Source organism: Pseudorca crassidens, chromosome 2 (genome assembly GCF_039906515.1).
Source record: "Pseudorca crassidens isolate mPseCra1 chromosome 2, mPseCra1.hap1, whole genome shotgun sequence".
In the NCBI taxonomy this organism is placed as follows: domain Eukaryota; kingdom Metazoa; phylum Chordata; class Mammalia; order Artiodactyla; family Delphinidae; genus Pseudorca; species Pseudorca crassidens.
Window position 1 is genome coordinate 4,522,919 of NC_090297.1, and position 26,697 is coordinate 4,549,615.

At 63.6% G+C, this 26,697-nt stretch overlaps 4 protein-coding genes across 9 annotated transcripts in view; 3 read left to right on the forward strand and 1 right to left on the reverse strand.

The window, feature by feature from the left end:
* Positions 1 to 22,093, forward strand: part of ESPN (espin) — a 31,550-nt gene extending 9,457 nt beyond the window's left edge. Inside the window, exons 3-15 of one of the 5 annotated variants that reach the window (XM_067718404.1) lie at positions 4,438 to 4,624; positions 4,750 to 4,932; positions 5,081 to 5,212; positions 7,652 to 7,853; positions 9,052 to 9,323; positions 11,946 to 12,107; positions 12,198 to 12,393; positions 13,728 to 13,754; positions 14,864 to 15,009; positions 15,086 to 15,349; positions 19,902 to 19,981; positions 20,072 to 20,083; positions 21,185 to 22,093. In XM_067718404.1, coding sequence (XP_067574505.1) covers positions 4,438 to 4,624; positions 4,750 to 4,932; positions 5,081 to 5,212; positions 7,652 to 7,853; positions 9,052 to 9,323; positions 11,946 to 12,107; positions 12,198 to 12,393; positions 13,728 to 13,754; positions 14,864 to 15,009; positions 15,086 to 15,349; positions 19,902 to 19,981; positions 20,072 to 20,083; positions 21,185 to 21,332 — 2,011 coding nt within the window. In that variant the 3' untranslated portion in view covers positions 21,333 to 22,093. Of the gene's footprint in view, positions 1 to 4,437; positions 4,625 to 4,749; positions 4,933 to 5,080; positions 5,213 to 7,651; positions 7,854 to 9,051; positions 9,324 to 11,945; positions 12,394 to 13,727; positions 13,755 to 14,863; positions 15,010 to 15,085; positions 15,637 to 19,901; positions 19,998 to 20,071; positions 20,084 to 21,184 lie in introns of those variants that run through there. The other 4 variants (XM_067718407.1, XM_067718399.1, XM_067718394.1 and 1 more) reach the window with 4 other exon arrangements.
* RNF207 (ring finger protein 207) overlaps positions 1 to 26,697 on the forward strand; it is a 196,406-nt gene that overhangs the window by 161,918 nt on the left and 7,791 nt on the right. The window lies entirely within an intron of this gene.
* LOC137209820 (espin-like protein) lies at positions 16,848 to 19,373 on the forward strand. The gene is made up of 2 exons (XM_067711203.1): positions 16,848 to 16,994; positions 17,155 to 19,373. The coding sequence occupies exons 1-2, from the start codon at positions 16,848 to 16,850 to the stop codon at positions 18,925 to 18,927; spliced, it is 1,920 nt and encodes a 639-aa protein (XP_067567304.1). The 3' UTR covers positions 18,928 to 19,373.
* Positions 22,309 to 26,520, reverse strand: TNFRSF25 (TNF receptor superfamily member 25). Of its 2 annotated transcripts, none has more exons than XM_067718616.1 (9): positions 25,959 to 26,520; positions 25,638 to 25,772; positions 25,124 to 25,291; positions 24,952 to 25,030; positions 24,134 to 24,189; positions 23,928 to 24,035; positions 23,704 to 23,738; positions 23,055 to 23,235; positions 22,309 to 22,883 (listed from the first exon to the last, which is right to left on the reverse strand). In XM_067718616.1, the coding sequence occupies exons 1-9, from the start codon at positions 25,996 to 25,998 to the stop codon at positions 22,561 to 22,563; spliced, it is 1,125 nt and encodes a 374-aa protein (XP_067574717.1). In that variant the 5' UTR covers positions 25,999 to 26,520; the 3' UTR covers positions 22,309 to 22,560. The 2 variants fall into 2 exon arrangements, with proteins under 2 accessions (XP_067574717.1, XP_067574710.1); XM_067718609.1 differs by having other exon boundaries at positions 23,704 to 23,741; positions 25,959 to 26,519.

A 26,697-nucleotide genomic window follows, 5' to 3' on the forward strand; every position in this document is an offset into this window, starting at 1 on the left:
AGGTCGATCCCTGGTCGGGGAACTAAGACCCCGAAAGCTGGGTGGCATGGTCAAAAAGTTTTTTTGTTTTTTGCGGTACGCGGGCCTCTCACTGTTGTGGCCTCTCCCGTTGCGGAGCACAGGCTCCGGACGCGCAGGCTCAGCGGCCATGGCTCGCGGGCCCAGCCGCTCCGCAGCATGTGGGATCTTCCCGAACTGGGACATGAACCCGTGTCCCCTGCATTGGTAGGTGGACTCTCAACCACTGCGCCACCAGGGAAGCCCCAAAAAGTTTTTTTAATTTAAAAAAAAAAAGGCAAGTGAAATTCAAGAAGCTGCTCAATGCCCAGGTGGCTGAGTGAGCTGCGCGCTGGTGCAGGGGCCGCAGGTGCTCCAGGTCCAAGCTGGGGGGGAGCGGCACTGGGGACAGGTGACCTATACCCCTGGGAAGTAGATGACCTCACCAGGGGCAGAGTGAGTTTAGAAAGGAGGTCCTGGGGCACCCCAACATTTGGAGATTGGGCAAGGGTCGAGGGCCCATCCAGGGAGGCTGAGAAGGCCTGGTGTGTGCTTGTCCGTAGCCAAGAGGAGCAGGTGTTCGGTGGGGTGAGGGGCGCCTGTTAGGGCGTGGCCACGTCAGTCTCGAGGCCGGTAGCCTGGAGGTGACGGTGTGAGGGGGCTGGCGGGTCAGGCTGTGGCCGTGGTACCAGGAAGCCAAGCCCTGCTTTCCCTGGGAGGAACCTTGCAATTTTCAAAGATTCCTCTTCTGTCTCTCACAAGAGGCTTGGAGAGGCAACAGCTGTGATGCCCATTTGCCATATGTGGAAACTGAGGCTGGGGGGGGTGCTAGAGAACGCCCCGGGGCCCTGCACAGTGAGCCACAGAGTTGGGGTGGTGGGTGGAGGCCAGGGCCAAGAGTAGGGGCTGGGGCTGGACCGGTCACCCATGGCGTCACTATGGCTAGAACTCGATGGGTTGGAGCCGGGCGGGTCCTGAGGCCAGAGGTCTCCCGAGACCCCATCCCTCTGCTCTAGGCAGCGACTCCGCAGCAGAAATGCTGCCCGGCCTGACCCATGCTTGTCGGGGCCTGGACACCCCAGGTCAGCAGTGCTCCCACAGAGGCACAGGGAGGAGGGATCCTAAAATACAGCGACGGCGCCAGGCCTTGCTGAGGGCTCTGCAAGCGTGTCTCAGCAACGATCATTATCCCCACGCGTGGACGGCTTTGTGAACAGAGATGGGAGGCGAGACACCACTTGTGGGTGGCACACACGCCAGGTCCTTCTCACACTGGGTCCCCCTCTGCCTCTCAAGGGATCCTAGCCCTCTGTGCCTCAGTTTCCTCATCTGTAAAAGGGGAACGATTCTGACACCTACTGGGTAAGGTCTTTAGGAGGAGTAGATAGAGACCATGTGTACTTCGCACATCCCAGTGCTTGGCACAGAGCAGTTTGTTCAGTGGATGGTACCCACTGTCATTGTCATCCGTCATCGTCATCTCTACTACTATATAAATTCACTCTCTCTCCATCTAAATTCATTAATTTAAAGACTAGTGTTGGGAATTGCCTGGCGGTCCAGTGGTTAGGACTTGGCGCTTTCACAGCCAGGGCCCGGGTTCGATCCCTGGTCAGGGAACTAGGATCCCACAAGCGCCGCCAAAAAAAAAGAAAAAAAAGGACGAAATTCATTAATTTACTTTGTTCCTGTGTGTGTATATATATATATATATGTTTTTTATCTTTTGGCCACGCTGCACAGCATATGGGATCTTAGTTCCCCAACCCGGGATTGAACCTGCACTCCCTGCATTGGAAGCATGGAGTCTTAACCCCTGGACCGCCAAGGAAGTCCCTCCTCCATATTTTTAGAGTTTACCCCAGTGCGTATGAGGGTGCCCATTCTTCTTGCCTCCAGGTCGACACAGAAGAAAGGTACAAGACCAGGACCCCCTTTCCCACCCCGGCCCATCAGCAAATCTGCCCCGTATTCTGGGGTCTCCCAGGCTGGGGGCTGTGACTCCCGTATGGGTTACTGAGCGCTCCCTCCATACCAGGGACGCCAGCTGGGGTTGTCAGCCAGGGGCCTGGCAGGAGGCTGTGAGCACAGCTTCCCCCTCCTGCCCGGCTCCTGCTCTGTGCCAGCTTATCAGACCTTCTGAGACCTCCTCAGGCTGGCTGGGCACCCGTGGGTCATGGATCCCGGCCAGGCGGGGTGGACTGGGAGAACAGGGCTGCCGGCAGATCCGGCGCCCTGAGCTGCGTACACGGCCTCCCCCGAGACAGCCCGGTGGGCCCTGGGCGGTGGCCCCTCCAGTATCCAAGCCCCAGGACCCCAGCACTCGCTGCGCCTTGGTTACGGGGTGAATAATTCAGGCCATCAAGTGTCGGTCATGAAATATTAAACGGGCCGTTCCTGACGCACCAGCTTGTGAAAGTGGGAGGGGGGCAGTGCTGGCACCGGGGCGTGGAGGCCGGTGGCCGAGAGCCAGCGCGTTCCTGAGGTGCGGCGTGTGGGCGCGACGCTGTCTGCCCCTGTGCGCTGTGCTCGGCGCACCACTGCGCCCCCGACACGGGTGGGGTATTGGCAGGCAGCCGGGCACCGTCCCAGACTCGGTGTCAGCCCCGAAGTGGCAGCTCTGTGCCTGAGGAGGGGCTGTTCCCACGTCAGGAGGACGAAGAGAGCTGGGGCTGCGTGCCCGGTGGGCGCTGCAAGCCGCCTGGGGTCAGGGGTCAGGGGTCAGGCAAGTGGAAAGGGATGGGGTTTTAGGGACAGGGAGAGGTCAGACGGGAGGGTCCGAGGGGTGTGTGAGAGCGAGGGGCCGAGTCGTGGGTGGCTAACAAGAGGGTGGGTGAGGGGGCAGATGGAGGAGGAGTGGGTGGCCTGGTGCCCACGTTACCGTACACGCGGCTGACACTTAGATGAGGGAGAGAGGGCGTGGGTGGTGGGGGTGGAGCGTGTGATCGAGGTCGTGAGCAAATAGATGGGAGAGGTGGGTGGGTGGGAGGATATGAAGTCGGACGAAGAACTGCGCTTCCTGGGGCCCAGAGGGCTGATCCAGCCCAGAGGGACTCAGCTCCGACTCCCTACCCCGCACCCTCTGTGTCCCAGACCCGCTGCGAGCTCCTCTGCCTGGGCCTAGATTGTGGCTCCACCTAGTGTCTGGATCTGGTAACTGCACTCTGGCATCCACACACATTGTGAAGTCAGAAAAACTGAGGCTGAGCCAGTGGCAGGGACAGCTTCCCTATTTCCCAGCAGCACTCTACTTCGTGGGACTGATTCCCCAGTTAGGACCCTTCTGTGGGAGCTGGGGAGCAGGGATGGGGGGCAGTGACAGCTGCAAGCTAGGCCCGAGGGACGGCTGAGGGAGTGAAGACATAGAATGGCCCTTCCCCCAATCCCTCTCCTCGCTCCCTTCGTACCTGCTGTGCGTCCGGGCCTGCATCACACAGACGGATTGTGCTCCGGTGCCACTTACCAGCTGTGTGACCTTTGGCAAGTCACAGGCCCTGGGCCTCAATTGTCCCACTGCAAAATGGGGATGACAGTAGGACCTAAGTTAGGACATGCAGTGAGGACCTGTGTGCTAGTGTCGTAGCGCAGGGGAGGTGCTCAGTGGACGGCGGCACCTGTCGTGTTGCCAGGCTGATGACAACCACAACCAGAATATTCCACTGAATTTTAATTTCAGATAAACAACGAATAATGGTTTAGTGTATGCACATCCCGTGCCACATTGGGGGTAGACTTACACTAGAAAATTATTTGTTGTTTATCTGAAATTCAGATCGTAACTGGGCATCCTGTGTTTTATCTGGTGACACTACCACTCTGCCTTCTGGGAATTCAGTCTTCTGGGGGCGGCAGAGGCCAAAATAAGTTATGATCGAGCATGACAGGTGGCCCATGGAGTGAGCCCAGGGCAGAGTATGAGGCACAGAGGTGGGAAAGGCCTGTTCTGCTGGAGAAATCAGGGCAGGCCTCATGAAGGAGGGATCTGTACCGAGTCTTCAAGAGAGACGGGAAGGGCATTCCAGACAGAGGGGGGACATGATCAAAGGTACAGAGGTCCGACAGCAGGTGTGAGGACGCACACTGACTGTGGGTCAGTGTGGCTGAAAAGGTAGGGGGAGGCCAGGTCACCGCATCCCTGTAGACCTTGGTAAAAAGGTGGGCTATTTACTGAGGGCAGAGACTAGCTCAGTCAAATGTGCATTGCAGAAAGAAGGCTGCCGGGGGGAGGTGGGGAGCAAGCCAGAGGGCCCCCCCCACACCCAGGGAGGCTGGCACAAGACTGAGTCCAGAGGGAGTTGGGCAGCCGGGTCCAGCCACTAGGTTTTTCTCCAACCCACCCTCCCAGCCCTCCAGAGCTCCCCGGAAGCGGGTGAGGGGTGAAGAAAGCTTTGGAGGGGGACGGGCACTGAGAGCCCGCGGTGGGTGCTGCGTCTTCCGCAGGGGAGTGAATGCCCAAACCAAGAACGGTGCCACGCCCCTGTACCTGGCGTGCCAAGAGGGCCACCTGGAGGTGACGCAGTACCTGGTGCAGGAGTGCGGCGCGGACCCGCACCTGAGCGCCCACGACGGCATGACCCCGCTGCACGCCGCGGCGCAGATGGGCCACAGCTCGGTCATCGTGTGGCTGGTGAGCTCGGGGACAGGTCGGGGTTGGGGCCCGGGAGAGGCGGGGCCTGTACGGGACGGGGGCGGGGCCAAGAGGGGCCTGGCGCCCAGCCCCCGCCCCTCTGTGCTCCGTCCCCTCCCCCCCAGGTGAGCTGCACCGACGTAAGCCTGTCGGAGCAGGACAAGGACGGCGCCACGGCCATGCATTTCGCGGCGAGCCGCGGTCACGCCAAAGTGCTCAGCTGGCTCCTGCTGCACGGCGGCGAGATCTCGGCCGACCTGTGGGGCGGGACCCCGCTGCATGACGCCGCCGAGAACGGGGAGCTGGAGGTGAGGGCGGGCCGGGGGCGTGGCCGGGAGGCCGGGCGAGCGCGGGAGGGGCGGGCGCCCTCTGCTGGCGCCGCGCTCTCAGCACAGCGCTGCCCAAGCGCCGGGGTCCGGGCTGTCGGCCGGGGGTCCTCACTGCGCGCCCCTGCAGTGCTGCCAGATCCTGGTAGTGAACGGCGCGGAGCTGGACGTCCGCGACCGAGACGGGTACACGGCCGCCGACCTCGCGGACTACAACGGCCACAGCCACTGCACCCGCTACCTGCGCACCGTGGAGAACCTGGTACGCCCCGGGCGCTGCTCCCCCGCGTTACTGCATTTCCCCCCACAGCTTGCCCCCACCTCCCCGCAGGGGTAGGTGTTGTTACCCTTTTTACCACGGAGGAAGCTGAGGTTCAGGGAAGTGAGGCCCCTTGCCCGGGGTCACAGGAGTAAGTGCCCTAGACCACTACCCCACGTGACCTCTCAGGCCAGAACCACTGACCATTGGGGAGTGAGGGTGTGCGGGCAGAAATATCGAGGGAAGGAGGACCAGCCTCGTCCTGATGAGAACCAAGGCTCGGAGAAACAACAACACTTACACACCAGTGGGAACAGTAAAGTGCATTCACCTGCCCACAGGTATTAACTAGCTCCTTTAACTCTCACCACCACACTCTGAGGTAGGGAGTGCTCGTATTCCCATTTCACAGGTGAGTAAACTGAGTCTTGGGGAGACCCAATCACCCAATCATTAAATGGCGGAGCCCTGGTGTCCGGGCCTGGCGCTACCGCTCTTCACCACTACTGTGTATGTTTGCTCACTGCGTGGCTACTTCATAATTGAAAAGCTGTGTTAGTGTTTTCAGATTATTTTATTATGGTTACAAAGCCACGAAGGAACCCACTGGGACTTGAGCGCAGATGTGGGTGGCTCCCAGTCCTGGGCTCTGGCTCCTCTGGTGCAACGTCTGCTTTGGCGCAGGAGGGAGGAAAGAGGGCTGGCTTCACAGGCATCTTCAGAAGGGGGGCAGCCTGGCCACGAGAGGGGCTGCGGAATGAGGCTGGAGGAGAGAAGGCCGATGACCCCCTGCCCAGAGCATTGTCTGCCCTGTCGTCGAGCATATGGGGGCACCCTGGTTCTGGGGACTCCAGAGCACAGCAAGGCCCAGGGGTCAGAGATGGCATCCGGCCCCAAGGAAGAACTCCCCCCAGAAAGGGCCATCCGGAGAAAGTAGTGGTCCACAGAGCCCCAGCGCCCTCTGGCGCCCCCTGATGGAGGCTTTAGCTTCAGGCAATGAGCAAACAAGCACCACTCCTTGAATTCTGACCCCGGTAAGGTACCCTACCCTGCCTAGTGCTTTACGATGTAATCTCAGTTCATCTTCACAGCGAATTAGTACTAACAGCTGACACATATGGCGTTTACTGGCTACCACGCCCTGGTACTTCACTAACTTTTAAAATCTTTGTTATAACATAATGGGGCAGGCAGTGCTGTTATACCCACCTACAGATGAAGAAACTCAGGTACAGACAGAGACGACAAGTGATGGAAAAGTCATGTAGCTAGTAAGTGGAGGAGATGAAACTTGAAGCCGTCCCCCCAGGCTGCAAAGCCTTTGCCCCTAACCTTCATCAGGGCTGGGCAAGTACCCACCTCAGCCAGCCAAGCAAAGAGCATGTTCAGGCTGCCCTCCCCAAGCCCAGCTCCTATGGCTCCCCTTGTCTCAGGGGTTAAGGCAGCAGGGCCTGGCCCCCCCGAACTGGGTGGAGTGTGGAGGACCTGGCCCCCTCACAAGGCGGGCCCAGCTGCGGCAGTGACGGTTCAAGCCATGGAGGATACTGGCCCAGAAAAGGCAAACACTCCCGCAGAGCCCCTAATTACAGGGCCAATGAGCATGGCCGCTTACCAGCCGTTACCTGGTGCCAGGCCGGCCTCCCGTTCCCGGGGGACCCGTGACAGTTCTCAGGCAGGGAGGAGCTGGCCTGGGCCGGAGGCAGCCAGCAAGCGAGCCGCAGCCTTGCCGGCAGCAGGGCCAGCATGGGCAACGTAAGCAGGGCCCCCACCCCAGCCCGCTCCCTGGAGGGAGGGTCAGGCCTGTGGGCAGGGGAGAGGCAGTGGTGGGGGATGGCTGAGCTCAGGTTGCCCCCCCAGCTCAGCTGGGCCACCCCAGGCCCCTTCCTTTCCCCAAAGACCCCATCAGGAGACAGGGGCTAGGCTCATGTTGGGATTCGTCCCAGTCCGGCAAGGAGAGACAGGGTGGTTGCTGGCCAGGTCGGGAGTTCAGTCTTTCCTGCACGTTGGAGGTGCCGTGCACCCCTCCCCTATCCCCAGCTACTGCAAATGCTCCCACCCGCTGCAGCAGCGCCGGTGCCTCCTCGCCACGCTGGAGCCTGGCCCTCTGCCCATTGATGAGAAAGGAGTAAGGCTGGTGCCGTGGCCGCCCTCGCTTGGGGTCCAGCCCAGCGTCCTCCCTCTCTTCTGAGCAGAGCCTCTCAACCCCCCTGAGCAGAGACCAGCCAGGGCTGGGAGTTTTCCAGGAATCCGTGGTCCTGCCACTGCGGGGGTGGGTTTGAATCTTAGCCTGGGAAGAACCTGAGAGATGATGGGGAAGGGAGCCCAGAGAGGGAAGTGGCTTGACCGAGGTCACACAGCGAGGGTGTGCCCGAGCAGGACCCTGGCCCAGGGTGCGCTGGTCTTTGGAGCGGGGTTGCCCTCACAGCCCCCTCTCCCGCTCAGAGCGTGGAGCACCGTGTGCTGTCACGGGATCCATCCGCTGACCTGGAGACCAAGCAGCCTGACTCGGGCATGTCCTCACCCAACACCACCACGTCAGTCCAGCCACCAAACTTTGACCTCAGCTCGCCGGCCAGCACCCTGTCCAACTACGGGTCCTGCTCCTCCGGCCACTCCAGCATCAAGGGCCGGCGCCCCCCACGTGGTGAGTGGGCCTGGGGAGAGGGGGGAGGGAGAGCCAACTGGAGCCAGACCACTGCGCCCTGAGGACCATCCCTGAGCCCACTCTGCCCGCAGCTGACACTGGAGGCTGCCCAGGTCACCAGGAGGGCTGGTTCTGGGGAGGACAGGTGACACTCACGCTTGTGGGTGTCCATCACAGACATGCCTGTACATCCACAGGTACCCTCCCGCCAACAAAAGCCGCAAGCAGCCCGCACGCAGTTCAGTGTCGTCACTCACACGCACACACAATGTTCCCCAGACGCTACACACACCTACCCACACTCAAGAGTGCACACCTACACGTGTACACACAGCATACAGGTGTGAATGCACAACCACACGTACAGAACCATACAGACACCTACGCTACATGTGTGCACTCATGCACCCCAGGTCCACAGACCAATGCAAACACATTCACAAGTACAAAGAAGGGCTTCCCTGGTGGCGCAGTGGCTGAGAGTCCGCCTGCCGATGCAGGGGACACGGGTTCATGCCCCGGTCCGGGAGGATCCCACGTGCCGCGGAGCGGCTAGGCCCGTGAGCCATGGCTGCTGGGCCTGCTCATCCGGAGCCTGTGCTCTGCAACGGGAGAGGCCATGGCAGGGAGAGGCCCGCGTACCGCAAAAAAAAATAAAAATAAAAATAAGTACAAAGAAGCACGTACACACATTCAGGAACATACACGAATGCACACTCAGGCAGAAGCCAGGCACACATGCTCACACATGCTGACCACGCCCTGAGCTTAGGTGTCTGTCCACCTGCGATGCCGGCTTTACGCCGCCAGGTGGTGGCCTGCAGAGCTTCTGGGGCCCCCTGCAAAGATGCGGTGTGGCCTTCGGTACCGCGCCGCCTGCCCGGCCACATCTGCCCCGAGGAGCCACCCCTCCACCCTCCAGGTGGCTGTGCTCCGCAGCCCTGTCTTGGAGCCCGCGGCCTCCTGCCAGTTCCGCTCAAACCTGAGCACAGGCCTTTCCCCAATGAGTGCAGGGCTGCAGGTGGGCAGGGCCAGGGCGAAGGTGGGCCCGGCCCTGCGGGGCCCACGGTGGGGCCGTGTCAGGCTGCACCTGGAGCCTGCCTACTCCCGTGGCACGTTGTTTCCGGGCAGGAGGGGGTCTTGGGCCTGGGGGCAGCCTCTTTGCAAACTCCCAAACCCAGCCTTCCCTCTGTCCCAGGGCTTCCCAGCACGAGAGCTGCAGACATACAGAGCTACATGGACATGCTGAGCCCAGAGCCGGGCCTGCCCCGGAGCAGGATGGAGAGACCCAAAGCACCACCGCCACCACCCAGCTTCCCTCCACCATTCTCACCCCCAGGCACCCAGATGCCCCCACCCCCGCCAGGCTACCCAGCTCCCAAGCCCCCCGCGGGGCTACAAGCAGCTGACATCTACACGCAGACGAAGAACAAACTCCGCCATGTGGAGACCGAGGCCTTCAAGAAGGAGGTAGTGAACCCTCCCCAACCTGCCTGCCCTCCGGCCCCGGGAGTGGGCTGATGGGGGGGCAGCAGAGGCCAACAGGTGGCCCGGCTCCTGGGTACAGGGCGGGCGGCGGGGGCGGGGGGAGGTGGTCCCTGGTCCAATGGCCTGTTCAGGAGTCAAAGCTTCCGGTCAGCCCCATGGCGGCTCAGGGCTGAGCACTGGGGACAGAGAGATGAGGGAGACAAAGCCAGCACCCTCTGGGGACTTGGGGGGCAGGGCGGGGGGAAGGAACACATACCCAGATAGCCATGCCTCCCCGGGAGCTGGGTCCTCACCACCTCTTGCACAGGTGGCAGGGAGCTCATGGAGTCGGCAGAGCACATGTGCAAACTGCTCCTCCACAGGCGTACTCGCGCCCAGCTCCGGGCTCAGGTGGAGAGAGGGTCCCAAGGGAGTGTCTGCAGGTGGGAGATGCAGGCAGTGTGAAGGTGAGGGCTGGGAGGAGGGTGGAGGCCAGGGGAGGGGGCACCCGCAGGGCTCAGCACCCTCTCAGCATTGGGGGCTGGACGCGGGGGTAACATGGAGGCTGGCTCCCCAGTTTGGGGCTTCAGCTCCCAGGTGGGTAGACAAGCCAGTCCTGAGATGGGCGCCCTGGGAGAAGCAGGCTTGTAAGAAGGGGCCGAATCCGGTGCGGGCACTTTGAGTGTGGGGTGCCCGGATGCAGGGCCTGTGGGTTCCTGGCCGAGGCTTTGGAGCAGGGGAGGGGGCAGAGGGCTGGTCTGCACAGCTCTGAGAGTCCTGGGCAAGGAGGCCCAGAGGAAGCCCTGGGGTTCTAGTCAAGAGGACAGAGGGAGGCTGGTCTGAGGCCGCAGGGGAGGGCAGCCTGAGCCCCCCTAGGGTCCTGTGGGAACCCTGACCTTGTAGTTCTCTCTCGAGCCCAGGGCAGGCTGCCCCAGGGCCGAGCTCAGTACACAGTTCCCACAGGTGACCCACATCGCAGGGCCACCGGCTGGGGGAAGGGGAGGACACAGCTCCACTGCAGGTCTTCTTGCTACCTCAGACCAGGCTCTCAGTGGGTTCCTCTTTCATCTCCAGAAGGTGAAGGTGGCCCAGGAGAGGCCTGCAGGGGGCCTAGGGCCAGCAGACATTGCAGGCCAGGCGTGTGGGCCCTGCCCCAAGCCACAGGACAGGCGGCCCCTCCCCTGAGCCAGAACACCAGGACTGCGAGGTGCCGTGCCTCTCCCGTTGTGTGCGTGCCCGGCGGCAGGCGCTGGGCCGCTCCACAAGGGCCCTTTGTGTGCCCCGCGCCCCCCCCGCCACTCCCCGGCTTTTTCCGGACCGCGGGCAGGAGCAGGGTCGCGGCGTCCGCGCCTCGGGGATGCAGGGGGCGCCGAGGGGGCAGGCTGGCCCAGAAAACAAATCCCGCGGTGTCGCGTTTCCTTGCAACGTGAGCCCGGCCGGGTGGGGCTTGGAGGGTCCGGGGCCACCGTGGGGACGCTCGGACTGGGGGTGGGGCAGGGGACAGCCCCTGCCAGGTGACTTGGCCTTTGGCCCTTGCGCCTCCTGTCTTTCTTCCCGGGCTGGGCTTAGTGGGGGGCAGATGTGACGGAGTGGGCGGCCCGCGCTGTCACCCGAGCCCGGCCTGCCGCCCCTGAAACCTGAGGCTTGGGCGCGGGTGTCGGTGTCCCTTACGCAGCCGGCGATGGTTTCCAGATGCGGGAGGGAAAGGGCGGGAGCGTGACCCGGAACCCGGGGGGCCAGACGTGGGGGGCTCCACTGCCCATGGTGAGGCGCAAATTCTGTCTCTGGCGGATGGAGGGGGCGAGTGGGGGGATGAAGCCTTGGGTGCTCAGCCCAGAACGGAGGGAGAGAGGCGCAGGGGGGTGGGGCCACATCTGGCCTGTGGGGTAGGCGCGGCGCAGCAGCCAGGTGTTGGCGGAGCAGGGGGCGCCCCCGTGGCATTCCCGGCTGCTGGGGGTTTCGGCCCGGGATTGGCAGGCCCTGGGTGATGTCAGGCCGACAGAGCTCTCAGGCGCTCATAGGCGCGGGCGGGCGGGCTGGGCTGTAACCTGAGAGGAAGGATCAGGTAGCGCAGGTGTCGAGTCCATGCCGCCCCCGCTGCCAGGTGCACAGCGGGGGCCACCAGCACGGTCGCAGGTAGGAGCAGCCCCAGGCCGGGGCCGGGCGACTGAGGGCCCTGGGCAAGCAGTGGACTTCCTCGGGGCGGAACTCCCGCAAAGGAGTGTTGCGCGAAGCCTTGGTTTCGCGTGGGACCGTCTGGTCGCCGGGAGTGGGGTACGGCTGAGGCCTTAGCGCTGCCTAAGCTGGGAGCTACCCCTTCTCCAGCTCCCCCTGGCGTTTGGGCTGGGCCACCCCGCCCCTCGGCCCGCCCCTTCTAGCCACAGTGGGGGCCCCTGCGCCCCTTGGCCCGCGCCCAGAGCCCCTCCCTGTGGGGCCGACCGAGAGTGCCCTTTCACCGAGGCCCGCAGGACCCTCGCCCCATCCCCGCTCTGAGAACAGGAGGGTCTGGGACCGCGGCTGGCCACGAGCCCCCGGAAGGTTAAGAGTTGGGGAGGCGGGGAGAGGGATGTGGGAGGCGGAAAAGACAAGTGCCTGAAGCTCACTTCGCCCGCTGTCTTCCCGCAGCTGAGCTCCCGCGACGGCCGCAACGGGCTGCGGAGGCAGGACTCCAGCCGCAAGCCCCGCGCCTTCAGCAAGCAGCCCAGCACGGGGGACTACTACCGCCAGCTGGGCCGCTACCCCGGGGAGCCGCTGGCCGCGCGCCCGGGCATGGCGCACAGCGAGGAGGTGCGTGCCCGCCAGCCCGCACCCGCAGGCCGCCCGGGACCCGGCCGGGCCGCCCGCGTCTCACTCGCTGGCCCCTCCGCTCCCCCGCAGGCGGCGCTGCTCCCCGGGAACCACGTGCACAACGGCTGCGGCGCGGACCCCAAGACGTCCAGGGAGCTGCCCCCGCCGCCCCCGCCGCCGCCGCCCCTGCCCGAGGCCCTGAGCTCGCCGCCGCCCGCTCCTCCTCTGCCCTTCGAGGGCTCTGGCCCTGGCTGCGGGCAGCGTCGCTCCTCCTCGTCTACTGGCAGTGAGTAGGGGCGGGTTGAGGGGTGGGGGGCGGCGCTAGCCCTGAAGGGGGAGGGAAACCAAGACCCCCCCCCCTCCCGCCACCGGCCCGGGCAGCTGCCACTGCCCTGGTGCTTCCTCTTTTGCTCTTTGATCTTTCTGTAGCCCCACCCCAATGAGGACTTGACCCTAAGGGGAGGCTTGGGGTTGCTTTAGGTCCTGCCAGAGCAGGACAGGGCTGTGTGACCTGGGGCAAGTCCCCTTCCCTCTCTGGCCCTGCCTTCCACCCAGTAGGGAAGGCCTCCCAGCTCTGGTGGCTGCTGTTTCTGATGAGCTGGTGGTGCTAGAGGGAAACTCAGAGAAGTAGAATTAGCTTCAAGGAGGCAGGGTTGCTGGCCAACCTTCTTCCCGCCCCACATCTATCCTGAGTCACTCTTCCACTCCTGGCTGCTTTCCCTTGTTCTCCCAAGCTAGCTACGGCCCCGGGCCTGGCTATAGGGTCAAGGCCAGTAACCCGTCATACTCTGCCCTCCCCCTCCTGGTGAATCCCCGAGCATCCTTTTTTAAGAGCTAGACTGGTGACCAGGATTCCTGGGCTTCTCTTCTGAAATGCGGGACAGTCTCCTGCACGCCGGGGCTCCTGGAAGGCCCAGGAGGTGGTATCTGGGTGCTGATGCTTCCATTCCAGCCCGGCAGGGGGTGGCCAAGCTGCTCTCCTCACGCAGCCACTCGGTTCGGGGACCATGCTTACTGGTAGCATCCAAAGCTTCATTTCCCTGGCTAGGGATGCAAGGCTGCAGTAGCGTCCAGGGTAGGGCCAGCCTGGGCTCCTTGGGGTACCTGTGGAGCCGCAGCCCCTGCAGACCACAGCCCATGGTAGCATGTCCACCGTCAGCTGAGCGTCCAGAAAGGCCCCCAGCTTTGAGGTCAGTGCCTTCCCGTGGCAGCCTGGAGCAAGGCTGAAACTAGGAACAGAAGAAAAATAGACTCTGGGCTTCTCCAGACAGCCCTTCGCAGCAGAGCCTGGGCTGGGTGCCCTATCCCATCCCAATGCCAAGATTGAGGCCCTTGCTAGGGGGTCCAGGGCCAATGGCAGCCCAGCCCAGTCCTCAGGGGCACCAACAAAGCTGGGAACTGAGCGGACCACCCTTGTGGAGCCCCAGAGCAGCCTGAGCCAGGGTCAGACGGACCGGAAAGTTCCTCCTCTCACCACCACCACCCCGCCCCGCCCGCCCCCGCGCATCTCCCCTCCTCCTGTCCTCCCTGGCCCTCTCTTGCTCTCTGTGATGTCCTAGCCTCACCCCAGCCCCCTCCCTCTCCTAACTTCGCTGTCACTTCTCTCCTCTCGGCCCCTAGAAGTGAGAGTGCTGAGACACAGGAAGAGTGAGTAGCTGCGTGCGCGGCTCCTGGCTGAGGCGCGGGGGCGGGACACAGGGCACGCTCAGGAAAAGCCAGGCTGACGGGCTGGGGTCTTGAGGAAAGGACGGGACCAGGGGCCGGCAGGCGAGGGGTCCTGGACACTACAGGTTCTACCCGCATTCTGTGCCGGGCAGACGGTTTTGCCTAAAGAAATGAGCCCGCAGCCGGCGCCCACCGGCACTTTTCCCTTTCTCCCCTCCCACTACCGCGCTCTGGGATCCCCAGCCCGGGGAACCCAGAAGCTGTTGGCCCCCTTTTTCCCCCTCACCCAGCCCTGACCCCTTCCTCAGTCTCTAAAGACGACCCTCCCCCAGCTCCATTCACCGCCGCCGGCCTCGTCGGAAAATGCAGACTCCGCGCCGTGTATTTGCATGGCGCCCGCCTGGCCCCTCGCCCCGAGTGCCCCGACCCTATATCCTTAGTAAGGTCTCGGCTTCCCCGGGCCCACCAGAGCTGCGCTGCGCTTGCCATAAGTGTGCTCCGTCTGGGCTTGCAACCAGTGCGTCTGCGCGTGTGCCTGTCTGTGGGTGTGTGGGGGGAAGGGGGCCGGCTGGCTTCTGGCATCCAGGGTCCCGAGTCTATAGCCATGGAAGCCCCAGGTGACTCAGTCCAAGGGTCGCTGGGGTTTGCTGGTGCAGAGAGATGGCCAGGGGGAGACTCCACCCTGGCGGGGCAGGGCCGGGGAAGCCGGGACAAAGGTCGGGTGGCTGGCCCCAGGTAGTGTTCTGGAGCTCGGCAGTCAGTGCGCTGGGCTGGGCGAAGATACACGCTAGAGGCCCCAGGGCCGGCCCAGGAGCCATCATGAACTCCCAGGGGCCTCCAGGCGGGGGCTCCACACCCCGTGAGTAGGGCCGGGAGGATGGAGGGGCTGCGCGGGCTGCCAGCTGAGGACCCGTCTCTGGGGTCCCAGAGAGCTGCCTGCGGGACCCGGGACCTGGAGAGCTGCCCTCTGAGCCCAAGGGAAGGCCCCGGCCTGCGCTGACTTGGGGAAGGGGGCAGCGGAGGGCAGGTAGGGGGTGGCGGGGACGCGGGCCTCACACCAGGCCAACGTCTCCTCTCCTGCCTCCGCGCAGGCACCAAGTCTTTCAACATGATGTCCCCCACGGGCGACAACTCAGAGCTACTGGCTGAGATCAAGGCGGGCAAGAGTCTGAAGCCGACGCCGCAGAGCAAGGGGCTGACCACGGTGTTCTCGGGCAGTGGGCAGCCGGCCTCCCAGGTAGGCGATGCGACAGACGCCCCAGCCCCTCGACCCCGCCCACCCGGCACTCAGCCCCGCCGCTTCTCCCCCGCAGCCCGACTCGCCGCTGCCGCCGGCCTCGCCGGCACCGTCACGGGCCCGGAGCCCCACCCCGCCGGCCGCGGGGTCCCAGCCACTGCTCAACGGCAGCGTGGCGCCGGCGCCGCCTGCCACCCCTGCGCCGGGCGTGCAGCTCGACGTGGAGGCGCTCATCCCCACGCACGACGAGCAGGGCCGGCCCATCCCCGAGTGGAAGCGCCAGGTCATGGTGCGCAAGCTGCAGCTGAAGATGCAGGAGGAGGAGGAACAGAGGCGGAAGGTGGGCGGGGTTGGGCTTCCAGAGGGCCCTGGGGTCCGCACCTGGGTCCACAGCCCATGTCCCACAGCATCCCCCAATCTGCCCGGGACCTTTCAGCCTCAGACGGCTCCCATTACCTTTGGGAAAAAGCACGATTGGACCACCACCCCTCTCCTGGGCTGGTTCCCAGTCTCCACCACCAGCACCACCCCACAACAGCCTGTTCTTTAATGCGATGGCAGTGTTAATCAAAGTCTAAGATGCCCCCAAATCGCCCGTGATCTTATTAAAATGCTTTTTCTGATTCAGGTGCTCTGGGTGGGGATGGGATTCTGCGCTTCTGACAAGCTCCCGGGTGACGTTGACTCATCCAAGGGACCACATGAGTAACCGAGAGGCTTTTGGTTGTAGTCAGACTGGCCTGGGCTCTTTCCCTGAACTACCACTTTCCACTGATACTGAGCCTCGTCCAGCCTCGGGTTTCTCATCTGTCGGATGGGTTGATCATCCCTGGCTGGCAGGATAGTTTGCCATTGATCTGCTCAACAGACATCCCCCCGGCGCCGTCTATGTGTTACACACTGTTGTCGCCTCTGGGGATTCACGGTGAATATGTCAGGGCCGGTGGGGGTGGGGGGTGTCAACCAACAAGCAAGTACAGCACCTTAGTCGAGTGATAAGTGGCCCCAAGGAGACAAAACAGGGCAACGTGAGAGTGAGCAAGTGGGCAGGTGCTCTGATGGGGAGGGCAGAGGACTGGGGCAGCCCTGAACCGACCATCCTGTTTGGGTTTGGGGTGGTGGTAGGGGAGGAGAAAGTGATGTCTCAGGTAGACTTGGAAGATGAGGAAGGAAGTGGACAGGGGAAGAAGTGGGTCAAAGAGCGAGCAGGAAGGACCGGGGAGGCCTGACGGTCAGAGTGGGTGTGGCAGCTCCAAGACATTACCACTGAAGGGGGTGGAGTGGAGACGTCAGGAGCGGCCAGATAACTAAGGCCTGGACTTGAAGACAATGGACTTTCTCCTGGAGTAGTGGGGAGCCTGGGAGTGGGGTTAAGCGGAGAAGTTGGCATCGTCATATTTGTATTGGGGAAACATCTTTGTGTGGGGGGCGGTGGTGGGCCGGGATGAACTGGGAGGCCAGTGAGGAGGTGATGGCAGCCCCTCCCCCCCACCTGGGCTGGAAAAACCCGGCACTAAAATGAGGAACAGATGAGACTATGAGTGCCTGGCAAGCCTAGCTCTGTAAGTTGTGTTATTATTCCAGGAGTCAGAGAGGGTGGGAAGAGGGGTGAAAGCCACAGCTTCAGCCACTTTAAGGGCCTCTCATTCAGCAGTAAAACTGACAGCACGGACAGGGAGGTCTTGGGCCTCAGGGGAGTTTGATCAGGGGTCATCCGCCTGGGGTGAGGCGCGGCCTTGCTGGGATCTGGCCTCGAAATCGCAGACCTTGGATGGGGAGGGAGAGGGCTGCCGTCTGTCGCAGCTTCAACGCCTTTTGCATGTTCCTTTGGTGGTGTAATGAGCGAGCAAGCCAGGTGTGGAGACCCCATCCGCCGGCCCTGCCTCTGCAACAGCGCCCAACGACCGGCTGTGTCCCTGCCAGCGACCAGAGTGGACACTGCCCAGCGCCTGGAGCGGCGGCCTGGGCCGAAGCCTCGTCCCAGTGTAATTGCCCGCCGGCCAGGCGCGGCCCGTCCCTGCAAACGCAGCCCCGCGGAGCCATTACACCACCCGGGACATGCAAAAGGCGCCCCCGGCGGCCGCTGCGGGAGCCGGGCCAGAGGGAGACGCGCCTCCCTCCCCTCTCTTGTCTTCCCCGCCTTAGCTGACGGCCGCCAGCTCGTGCTGCTACCCCCGCGAGGGCTGGAGGTACTCCCGCGAGTACAACGGCATCCTCGGGCCCTTCGGCGAGCTCATGACCGAGGCCGACATCCTCCGCATCGAGCAGCAAATCGAGAACCTGCAAGTGTTGCACAAGGCGCAGAAGCTGGAGGCGCGCCTGGAGCAGCTGGAGTTGGAGCTGGAGCAGCTGCTGCCCATCTCGGCCGCCCTGTCGGCGCCGCGCTTCACCGTCGACCCGCGCCGCATGCACGGCCGCGCCGCCAGCCTGCCTGCCTGGTGCAGCAAGATCTCCAAGCTGCTCAAGAGCATGGCCACGCTGCTGGCCGCGCTGGGCGGACGGCCCGCGCACCTGGCCGAGCTACTTGCCGCCGACACAGGCCAGCCGCTGCCACCGCTGACCGACGCCCCCTGGCGGCCGGGCCCGCTCTGCTTGGGCCGCTCGCATTCGCTCAGCTGGTGCCGCGAGGCCGTGGCGCGCGAGATCCTCGAGTGCGGCGTCTCGGTGCGGCACCTCCGCGCCACCTACGAGCGGCGCGCCCAGGGCTCGGCGCCGGCGCGCGGGCCGCCCCGAAAGCTCTCTCTGCCCGCCGGCGCCCCGCGCCGCGAGCCCATCCTCGAGGAGGACTACGTGGTGGCCGGTACCGGCGAGCCAAGCGCCGCCGCCGCCAACGGCCTGCTGGCCGCGGGGGAGCCCCTGGGCGTCCTGGGCCCACCCGAGGCGCCAGGACGCCAGGCGGCGCTGCCCGAGCCCGAGCAGTTGGCGCGCAGGCCGCCACCCTCCACCGAGCTGCGAGGCGTCCAGGACTACATCGACATGCGCAAGGAGCGCATCGTCTACCTTTTCCTGGAGCACTGGCGCAAGTGGACCTTCCGCGGCCCCGGGCGCCACGCCCAGGTGCGCCTGCGCAGACTGCTGCCCCGCGTGGTGGCCGCCGGCGCCGACCCCGGCCCGGAGGCAGCCGACGCCTCCCAACCGCCGGCGGGCGATGGCCCGGACGAGCGGCTGCTGCGCCTGCTGAAGCAGCGGCAGGTGGTGGGCAAGCTGCTGGGCCACTGGCGGAGCCTGCTGCGGCAGGTGCCGGCGCGCCCGCCTCGCGGCCCGGGCCTGTCACACGGCTTATACTGGCCCGAGCACTTCTTGCCGCCCCTCGACGGCGGCGCGCCCCGGCGCTACGACAGCCTCACGCTCGACCTCTTCATGCTCGGCTACTTCCAGCTGCTCGAAATGGGCTTGAGCCGCGAGGAGCGCAAGTTTCGCCACCTGCTGTGCTACGAGATGTTCGACCGGCTGGGCAGCCACCCTTGGGAGCTCATCCGTCTCTTCCACCGCGTGGTACTCGAGGAGGTGGAGGCCGGCCGGCGCGGCTGGAGCGACGGCTTCGAGGACCTCAGGCGCCAGTTCTTCGGAGACACCCCGGAGGCTGAGCCGACCCGGGAAGGAGAGGTGGAGAAAGAGCAAAAGGAAGAGACAGATAAGGAAGAGAGGGAACCGACCGAAGAGGCCGCTCCAGCTCAGACGGGCGACTGGCCAGAAGGGCAGCCAGAAGCGCCGGCCCCTGAGCCGCAGCCCCCGTCCCCACCCCCGCCAGCCGCGCCTCCCCCGACGTCGGCCCCTCCTAGTTCCGAAGCCCCCGCCGAAGAACCCCTGGAGCTGGTATCTGAGATGGGCGAGTTCAGCAATGAGGACATCTGCCGGTACATCGACCGCAGCTTCTCCTTCTGGAAGGAGAAGGAGGCAGAGCTTTTTGACATCTGAGCCGCAGAATTCGGAATTTACCTTCAAGCGTCTTAACCCGGGCCTGGATGCCTGTCTGATGCCCTCCAGAGGTCAGAATACGGCAGGAAGAAACCAGGACAGGACGAGTGGCCTTGGAAAAGCCAGAGTGCCCAGAACCAGGCTGCCTCAGCCTTTGAGATCCCACGGTGGCCGGTTGTGGGGTGTTGGCCGGAATGGGCAGGGCATGGCACAGAGCCAACCAGGTGTCCCCCTCTGGCTCTCCAGCGATGCCTGGCTCCGTGTGGAGCCAGGTGGAAGCAGCAGCCCCTCTGAGTGTGGGACTGTGGGTCCCCCTTGGGGCAGTGTGGCTCTCTTTCTTTCTTTGGTTTTTCACTGGAGTTCATAGCTACCTCTTTGGCTGAGGTCAAGGGAGCCACATGTGCAGTGTTCGTGTGACGTGTCCAGACCCTTTCTCCTCTGTAACATGCAAGTAATAAAACACTTTGCTGTAAGCTGCCTGTGTTGGATGCCCCCACCCCCATGTCATTGCAGCCACACGATTGTAGAGCTAGCGTCTACCCGCTCTCAGAATAGGACAGGCATGGAAGAGAAGGTCCTTCACAGTGGAACCAGGGACCGGCCTGAGCCTCTCTGAGCAGGCAGGATCTGTGGAGGCCCACGTATGAGTCTGCCCAGAGATTCTGGGCCAGGGGCCTGGAGCCATCTATCCACCCCACCCTGCCCCCCGCCCCCCACCCTGGGGAGTCTCCCCCTCTGCTCCTCTCCTACGCCTCCTACACTCAGCTCTGACCTCTCTGGCGCCGCCTCTGGGACACGGGGGCCTGAGTCCCCATCCATTTGCCCTATAGAAGGGCATCAAAAGAGTCTCTTCCTGCGACCCCATCTGTGTCCCGTTGTCCCTGACTCAGGCAGCTCCCCTGGGTGGGGGAACACCCCCGCTGACCCCCGTGTCCCAGCCCATGCTGGCCCTGAAGCCTTGTGCTGTGTTTCAGGAGAAGGAGGAGGAGGCCTGGCTGGCCAGCATGCCCGCCTGGAGGCGGGACATCCTGCGGAAGAAGCTGGAAGAGGAGAGGTGAGCTGAGGAAGATGCGGGGCTTGGCAGGGTGTCTTGAGCGTGTCCCTGAGGTGGTGGTGCCAACTAACGCCATCTCTTTTCTTCCAGGGAGCAGAAGCGGTGAGTGTGGGGCTGGGCCCAACCTGTGTCCCCTCCCCCCACCCAGTCACAGTCCTTTGGCCCCTTCCTCCAGCCCCAATCTTGAGCGCATCCCCTTGTCACTCAGCCCTGTTAGCACAGTGTCTTTGCTCCCAGTAATGCCGCCAGACCCCTCTCCCCCAGGAACTTACCCACTGCACCTCAAAGTCTTGCTCTTACGCTGTAATGACCTGTCCCCAATTACCCAGCCCCCATCTCCCGTTAACCTAGCCTTTCTGCCTTGCAGTGAACCCAGCCTCAGTATCGATAACCTAGAGCATCTGCCCCTCAGATCTTTAGTTTCTGCCCTCAGTAATCTAGCCGAGTGCTGTCTGATAGATGTATCAGTTGAGCCACATATGTGGTATTAAATTCCGCCGCCACTGAAAAAATAAAAAGATGAGTGAACTTAATAGCCTATCTTAACCCAATAATAACAATTATGGAAATCACTGAGATGTCTTCGCTCTTTTTTAAAACTAAGTCTGCGAGACGCGATGAGCATTTGCACCTGCCGTGCATCTCAGCCCCAACACCCGTGTGCTCAAACAGCCACACGCACTGAGCGGCTACCTCATCAGCAGTGCAGACCTAGCCATGGCCTGATAACCTGTCCCTAATCACCCACCCCTGTCTCCCAATGATGTGGCCCCTCTGTTCCCCAGCAGCCCAACCCCAGTCCCCAGGAACTTGGGTCCTAGCCCCTGCACCACGCCCTCCTCACTCTGTCACCCTGTGACCCAGCACCTCTGTTTCCAGTAACACCCCCAGCCAGCAATAACCCAGCTACAGCCTCTCGCTTTCCCAGCTCCTGTGTGTCCCCCAGTGACCCCAGTCTGCCCCCAGTCAAGCTCCTCTGTCCCCAGCAATCCCGCCCACATGCCTCCTAACCCACCCCCTGTCCCCAGTCACCTTCTACCCCTACAACCCATTGCCCTGCCCACCATTCATGAGTGCCTCTGTCCCCAGCAACCCAGCCCCTGCCCTCAGTAACCCACTCCTTGCCACTGGTGACCCCCCCAAATGGGGCCTGGCCCACCCTCTCACCCTTGCCCGGGACTGTGCCCCCCACCCCATGCCCAGGAAAGAGGAGGAACGACAGAAGCAGGAGGAGATGCAGCGGGAGAAAGAGCAGTCGGAGAAGCTGCGGACGCTCGGCTACGACGAGAGCAAGCTGGCGCCCTGGCAGCGACAGATCATCCTGAAGAAGGGGGACATCGCTAAGTACTAGACGCCGCCCTCTTGCTCGCAGCCTCGCGAGCTTGGGGCCGCCCCCAGACCCCGCCCCAGCCTGCCAGGCCCGGGCCGAAGGGCTGGGAGCCGCGCCGCCCTCCCCTCCCGCGCTGGAACCCCTCCTTGACCCCTACCCCGGGCACCCCCCTTCCCCCGCACCCGCATCCCCAGCCCCGGGCGACGCTGGAGCGCGCCCGCCGCCGCAGTCGCCCAGAAAAAGTGCCCAAGCTGTTGACGCAAAAAGACGCTGCTTATTTGCATGCCTACTTACGTATATTTGCATGTTCGTTGAATGTCAAAGTGTGCAGAGCTCTCCCCAGCCCCGTGGGTGGTGACCTTGGTTTCCTGCGGGTCGCGCGCCCTGCTGCCGCCCCCTCCCCTGCACCCCGGAACCCGCGTCGCTGGCGCATCCTGGACGGAGGCAGGCCCCGCGCTCGGGGAAGGGGTTTTCCTCTCTCCCTGACCCAGATCAGCGCCCGGCCTAGCCCCGGCCGCATTTCCCATCCCCGCCGAGGGTTTCCTCTCAGTCATTTGTTTACCAGAAACGATGAAAACTGCAAACTGCCCGTAGGGACAGCGTTGCTGCTCCCGGCGCCCCACCTCCAAGTCTGCGCGCCGTCCCCAGCCAGGCCCCGCACTCCCCGGACGCTTTCACGGTCCTGGTGGAGTGAGTGGAGGACGAGGGATCCTGAAGCTGTGTCTCCAACTGCTGCCTCCCCGGTCCCTGCCATCTCGCACCCGCATTAAAGCTCTCTCAGCCGTCCGGGGCTCATGCTCACTCTAACTCGTCGTCACCGCGACTTCCTCTCCTCGGGGTAACTGGGCCACGGCGGAGCTGGAGGGGCAGGCTTGGGCTAAGGGCCACACTGGCCTCCGCCGTGGGTGACAAGACTTCTGGCCCTTTCGATGCCCCTGGGAAAACCAAGCCTGGGCCACTTAACACCCCCAGTCCCGCAGAAACACCAAGCAGCAGCTTTTCTTCATAGATTTTTAATAATACCAAGGCCTCAGCCAAACACAGGCCGAAAAACAGCTGATGGTCGTTGGCGCTTCCTCGCCTTAACTGGAACCTTGGGGGCGCACAGGGGTGAGGCTGGCTGGCGCTGCTACGCAGGGCCGTGCCAGGGGCTTAATAAGTGACATTAAATGTCTACACGCATAAGTAACCGTACTTAGGGCTTCTGCAAGGGCCACCAGAGCCTCGCAGTGGCGGGTGGGCCCTGGCGTCACGGGCCACGCTGCAGGCGGCTCCGCAGGTCCTCGGCGCAGCCGTCCAGCCCCATGCGCTCCAGGGCGGCGTAGACGGCGCCCAAGCCCGCGGGCTGCTGCTGGCGCCAGCGCTTGAGCATCTCGTACTGCTGGTCGCGGAAGCGCCCGACCTCCACCTCCACCGCCTCGATCTCCGCCTCGCGCAGCCCCAGCGTGCGCACGAACTCCTTCCAGCGCCGCGCGGGCACCGCGTCCATCACGTCGTAGAGCTGCGGGCCCGGCTGGAGCATGGCGGCCGCCGAGCCTGCAGGGAGCGCCGGCGAGGGCGGGGGCGGCGGGCCTGCGGCCAGAGAGAGCCAATGGGGAATGCGGGCAGGGGCCCCGCCGGGCAGGGAGGTCCGCCTGGTCAGTTAGGGGACGGGAAGTGGGCAAGTGGCCTCAGGAAAGCACAGCTTATCACCTCGGACTCAGGAGAATGGGGTCAAGGCCTCAGGCCCCTGAAATCCCTTACCAAGAGCTCTGCTGGGCAGCTGGTCCCAGGACCACGTCACCTGCGGGCAGGGCGCCTCCTGGGCCTGGGGAGAGCCAGAGGTCCAGCTGCTGCCTATCAGCTGGACGGTGCAGACCTTCTCGCCGCTGCTGGGTGTTACCAGAAGGGTGGAGCTGCTGTCCGGGGGTGAGAGGTGGGTGGCCTGGAAGCCAAGAGAGGCCCCAGGTCAGCCTCACTTGCCTGACTCTGGGGTCTCTGGCCGGGGGTGGGCATCCCTGGCTCAGTTAGCAAACATCCCATGGTGCCACCTCCCCCGGTGGCCATGCTCTCTCACTGTGACCCAGTAGAAGAGCTATCCTGCCTGGAACGCCCTGCCCCTGCTGCCCTCTCCTTGTTCCGCCAGCCCTGGTAGAGGCCTCACCGTGGTGACACTCTTCCTACTGAGCTGTTCGCTCCTGTTTACCTGTCTGGACCCCCGTAGACTCAGAGCCACCTGAGGACGGGCCCTGAGCTGCTCTCACTCGCTGATAACTCAGCACATGTGTTCGTGAGGTCTACTCCGTGCCAGCTACCAGGCGCCGCGCTGGGATCACGAGTTATAATAAGGCCCAACCGCTCAGCTCCGGAAGGCTTGTTCACTCTCATCCTAGAACACTACTGAGAATCTTACCTGCAGCGAGGTCAGGGCCTCCACCCCAGCTTCACCTGCTGAGAGACACCAAGAGAGTTTAATCAGCAACCAGGCAAGGCTCTGGAACCTGCGTCCCTCCGCACCCACTCCCAGCGCTCCCTGCCTCAGTTTTCCCCCACTGGATCAGGCTGAATGGGCTCTGGGCTACCCACCCTGACCCCAGGCCTCTAGGAACGTGGGCACGCGCGCGCACGTGCGCTTACCAGGAACTATGGCCTTGCAAAGCTGGCAGTGGCGGTATGTGTAGGTCAGGGTGGCACCAAGCAGGAGTGGGACCACCAGGGCTGCCAGAAGCACCTGGACCCAGAACACTGAAAGAGCAGCTGGTGGGTGGCGGGTGGTAGCCGTCCCCCACCCTCCCCTCGGCCCATCCCAGCTCTCCCACTGGCATCTCCATTTCACCACCTACCCTGCCTCCAGCCACAGACAGCCACACAGGGCCCAGGACAGCCCCCAAGGGTGCTCCTGCAAGGGGAGGGGATGCGGTGGAGGGTGAGGGAGTACACACCGGGGGGAGGGGGTGGGACTGCTCAGGACCACCTGACATCTTCTCCATCCTGGAGGCCCTTCCCTGCTGAAAGCCTCACTCTACCCAAGAATGTTCCCCAAGTACTGCTGAAACGTCACTGGTGTCCATAACAGTAACAACAAACACTACTTACTGAGCTTCTTCTAGACTAGACTGAGGGTCACCAGAATGTCAACTCTGGGATCTGCCTGTTTTGTTCCCTGTTGTTTCCCCAGCACCTAGAACGGTGTCTGGAAATGATAGAAGCTCAAGAAACACTTGTGGAGCAGATGCGTGAATAAAGTTAGTCACCCCTTAATCAGAGCCCTGGGGAGAGCCACTAACACTCCCACGTTCAGATGGGGAGCCCACAGATTGGAGAGGTGAAGTAACTCGCCCAAGATCCCTCCGAGAACAAGGGACAGATCTTGAGTCTCAGCCCAAGTTTTGAAACTATATTAACGCGACTCTCTCTGTAAGTGACACATCCTATCCTTAACGTAGGGCTGGAAGGATTACTAAAGGAAAGTATGACATAAAGGGAAGATATGCCCCCTTATTTATCTGACATAAGGTGAATTCAAATTTCTCTTTACCATCCAGTGTTTGCCTGAGGTGGGACCCACTTATCATAGGGTCAAGCCCCCTCCTCCCTGACCCTCGATCCCCACTCTGCTCCCAGCCTCCCTTCCCCCAACCCAGGGCAGCCAGGAAGTTACGTGGGACAGGACACGCAGCTGTTGCCGTATTCATAGAAGCCGGGCAGGCAGGTCCCACAGTGAGTGTCTCCGCTGGAACCTGTGGTCCGGGAGATGGTGTGGGTCAGGACGGGAGAGAAGGAGGCAGGGGAAGGGGGTGTGGGAGCAGACGGCCCGGATCGGGGGTACCCACAGGGGGCCCGCGTGCGGCGGTGCACGGCCTCACAGTCTGGGCACGGGTGGCAGCGAAAGGGAGAGCTGTGGGGACACTGGCTGACGACGCAGTCCATGAACCAGCCTGGCTTGCAGCCACAGTGGGTGTCCGCCACCGCAGAGCAGTTCTTCAGGGCCACCTGGGAGGCTGGCAGGGGAGACGGGGGAGAGCAGAGGCTGTCAGAGCCAAAGAGCCCCACAGAGAGGCAGGACAGGTCCCCCGGAGAATGGAGATGAGGAGACCAGAGACAGGGCCACCCCCAAAGTGAGAGAAATGTGGAGATCACCACAGAGCAGAGGCTGGAAGGTCACCAGGATGAGAGGGCACAAAGGCATCCTGAGGCAGGACCAGGGTAGAGGGCCCCAGGGTGGGGTGCGCACAGGGCTCTCCCAGCCAAAGGCTGGGCTCGAGCCAGCCACTTTCTTCAGAAGGACCCCAGCCAGGGCCTGTCCTCCAGAGCCGCCCTGCCCCCAAGCACCAGGCAGCCCCGCACCTTCCTCATCACAGGCCTGGCAGCGGGCACAGCGGGTCTTGTGGTGGTTCTCCCAGGCCAGGAAGGTGCCCCGGGGGCACGGGAGACAGGTGGAGATGCCACAGGGCTTTGTGCAGGGGGCCTTCAAGTAGTGCCCTGTGGAACCCAGCCTGGGGTCAAAGAGGGCTGCCACCTCCCTATCCCGGGCTCCCTACTTCCCTCCCAGCCTCCCCTCGCCCCATCCCTGGCCTGCCTACCACCACTCCCCAGCCCTCCTGACCCCCGCCTGCCCCATCGGCCCTCACTTCCTGCCACGTCCCTCCCACTCCTTCAGCCGCTCACCTGCTGGGCAGCCCCCGCAGCAGACCAGACCACTCCTCATCTGGAAGCTGTGCACACAGTCACACCTGGGGCTGGGAGCGCTGCCCTGGCCCTGGGCACCCAGCAGCAGGAGGAGGGCCTGGGGGACAGGGGCTGCTGGCTCCCAGCCTGGCTGCCCAGGCCGGGGGCTCTCTCTACCCGGTCTCCCCAGCCTTCAGGGGCCCCAGCACTTGCCCACAGAGCAGCCCACTTCTCAGGTTCTTGCCCCAAAGGGGTGCCCATCGGTGGGGCTCTGGACTAACTTCCTTCCCCTGTGCACAGACCAGGCTTGGGAGGGGCAGAGAAGAGGGTTCCCGCCAGCCCCTCCCTCAAGACTGGGCAGCAGGCGGTCCCCACCCCCACCCACGCCCTTGCTAAGGTGGGGGGCCCTGATCTTTCTCTGCCTGGGGACCCCAGATCCCTCCCGCCCCGAGAGGGTGTTTCCTCTCGGCGGAAGGGCCCCACCCCGGCTGAACCTCTAACTTAGGTCGGAAGAGGGGCCGGCCCAGCCCCCAGCGAGGCAGGATCGGAGGCTCCTATCCCCACCCCCACCCCATCCCCGCGTCCCCTTCCTCCGCCGCCTCGGGGACTCAGGCCCCGGCCAGGCTCGAGGTCGTGCCCCCGCGACCCCACTCACCGCAGCCAGCGCCGCCGCACACGCCCCGGGCCGCGGCTCCATGGCCCTGGGCGCCACGCTGGGCCCTCGACCCGACCCGGTCTT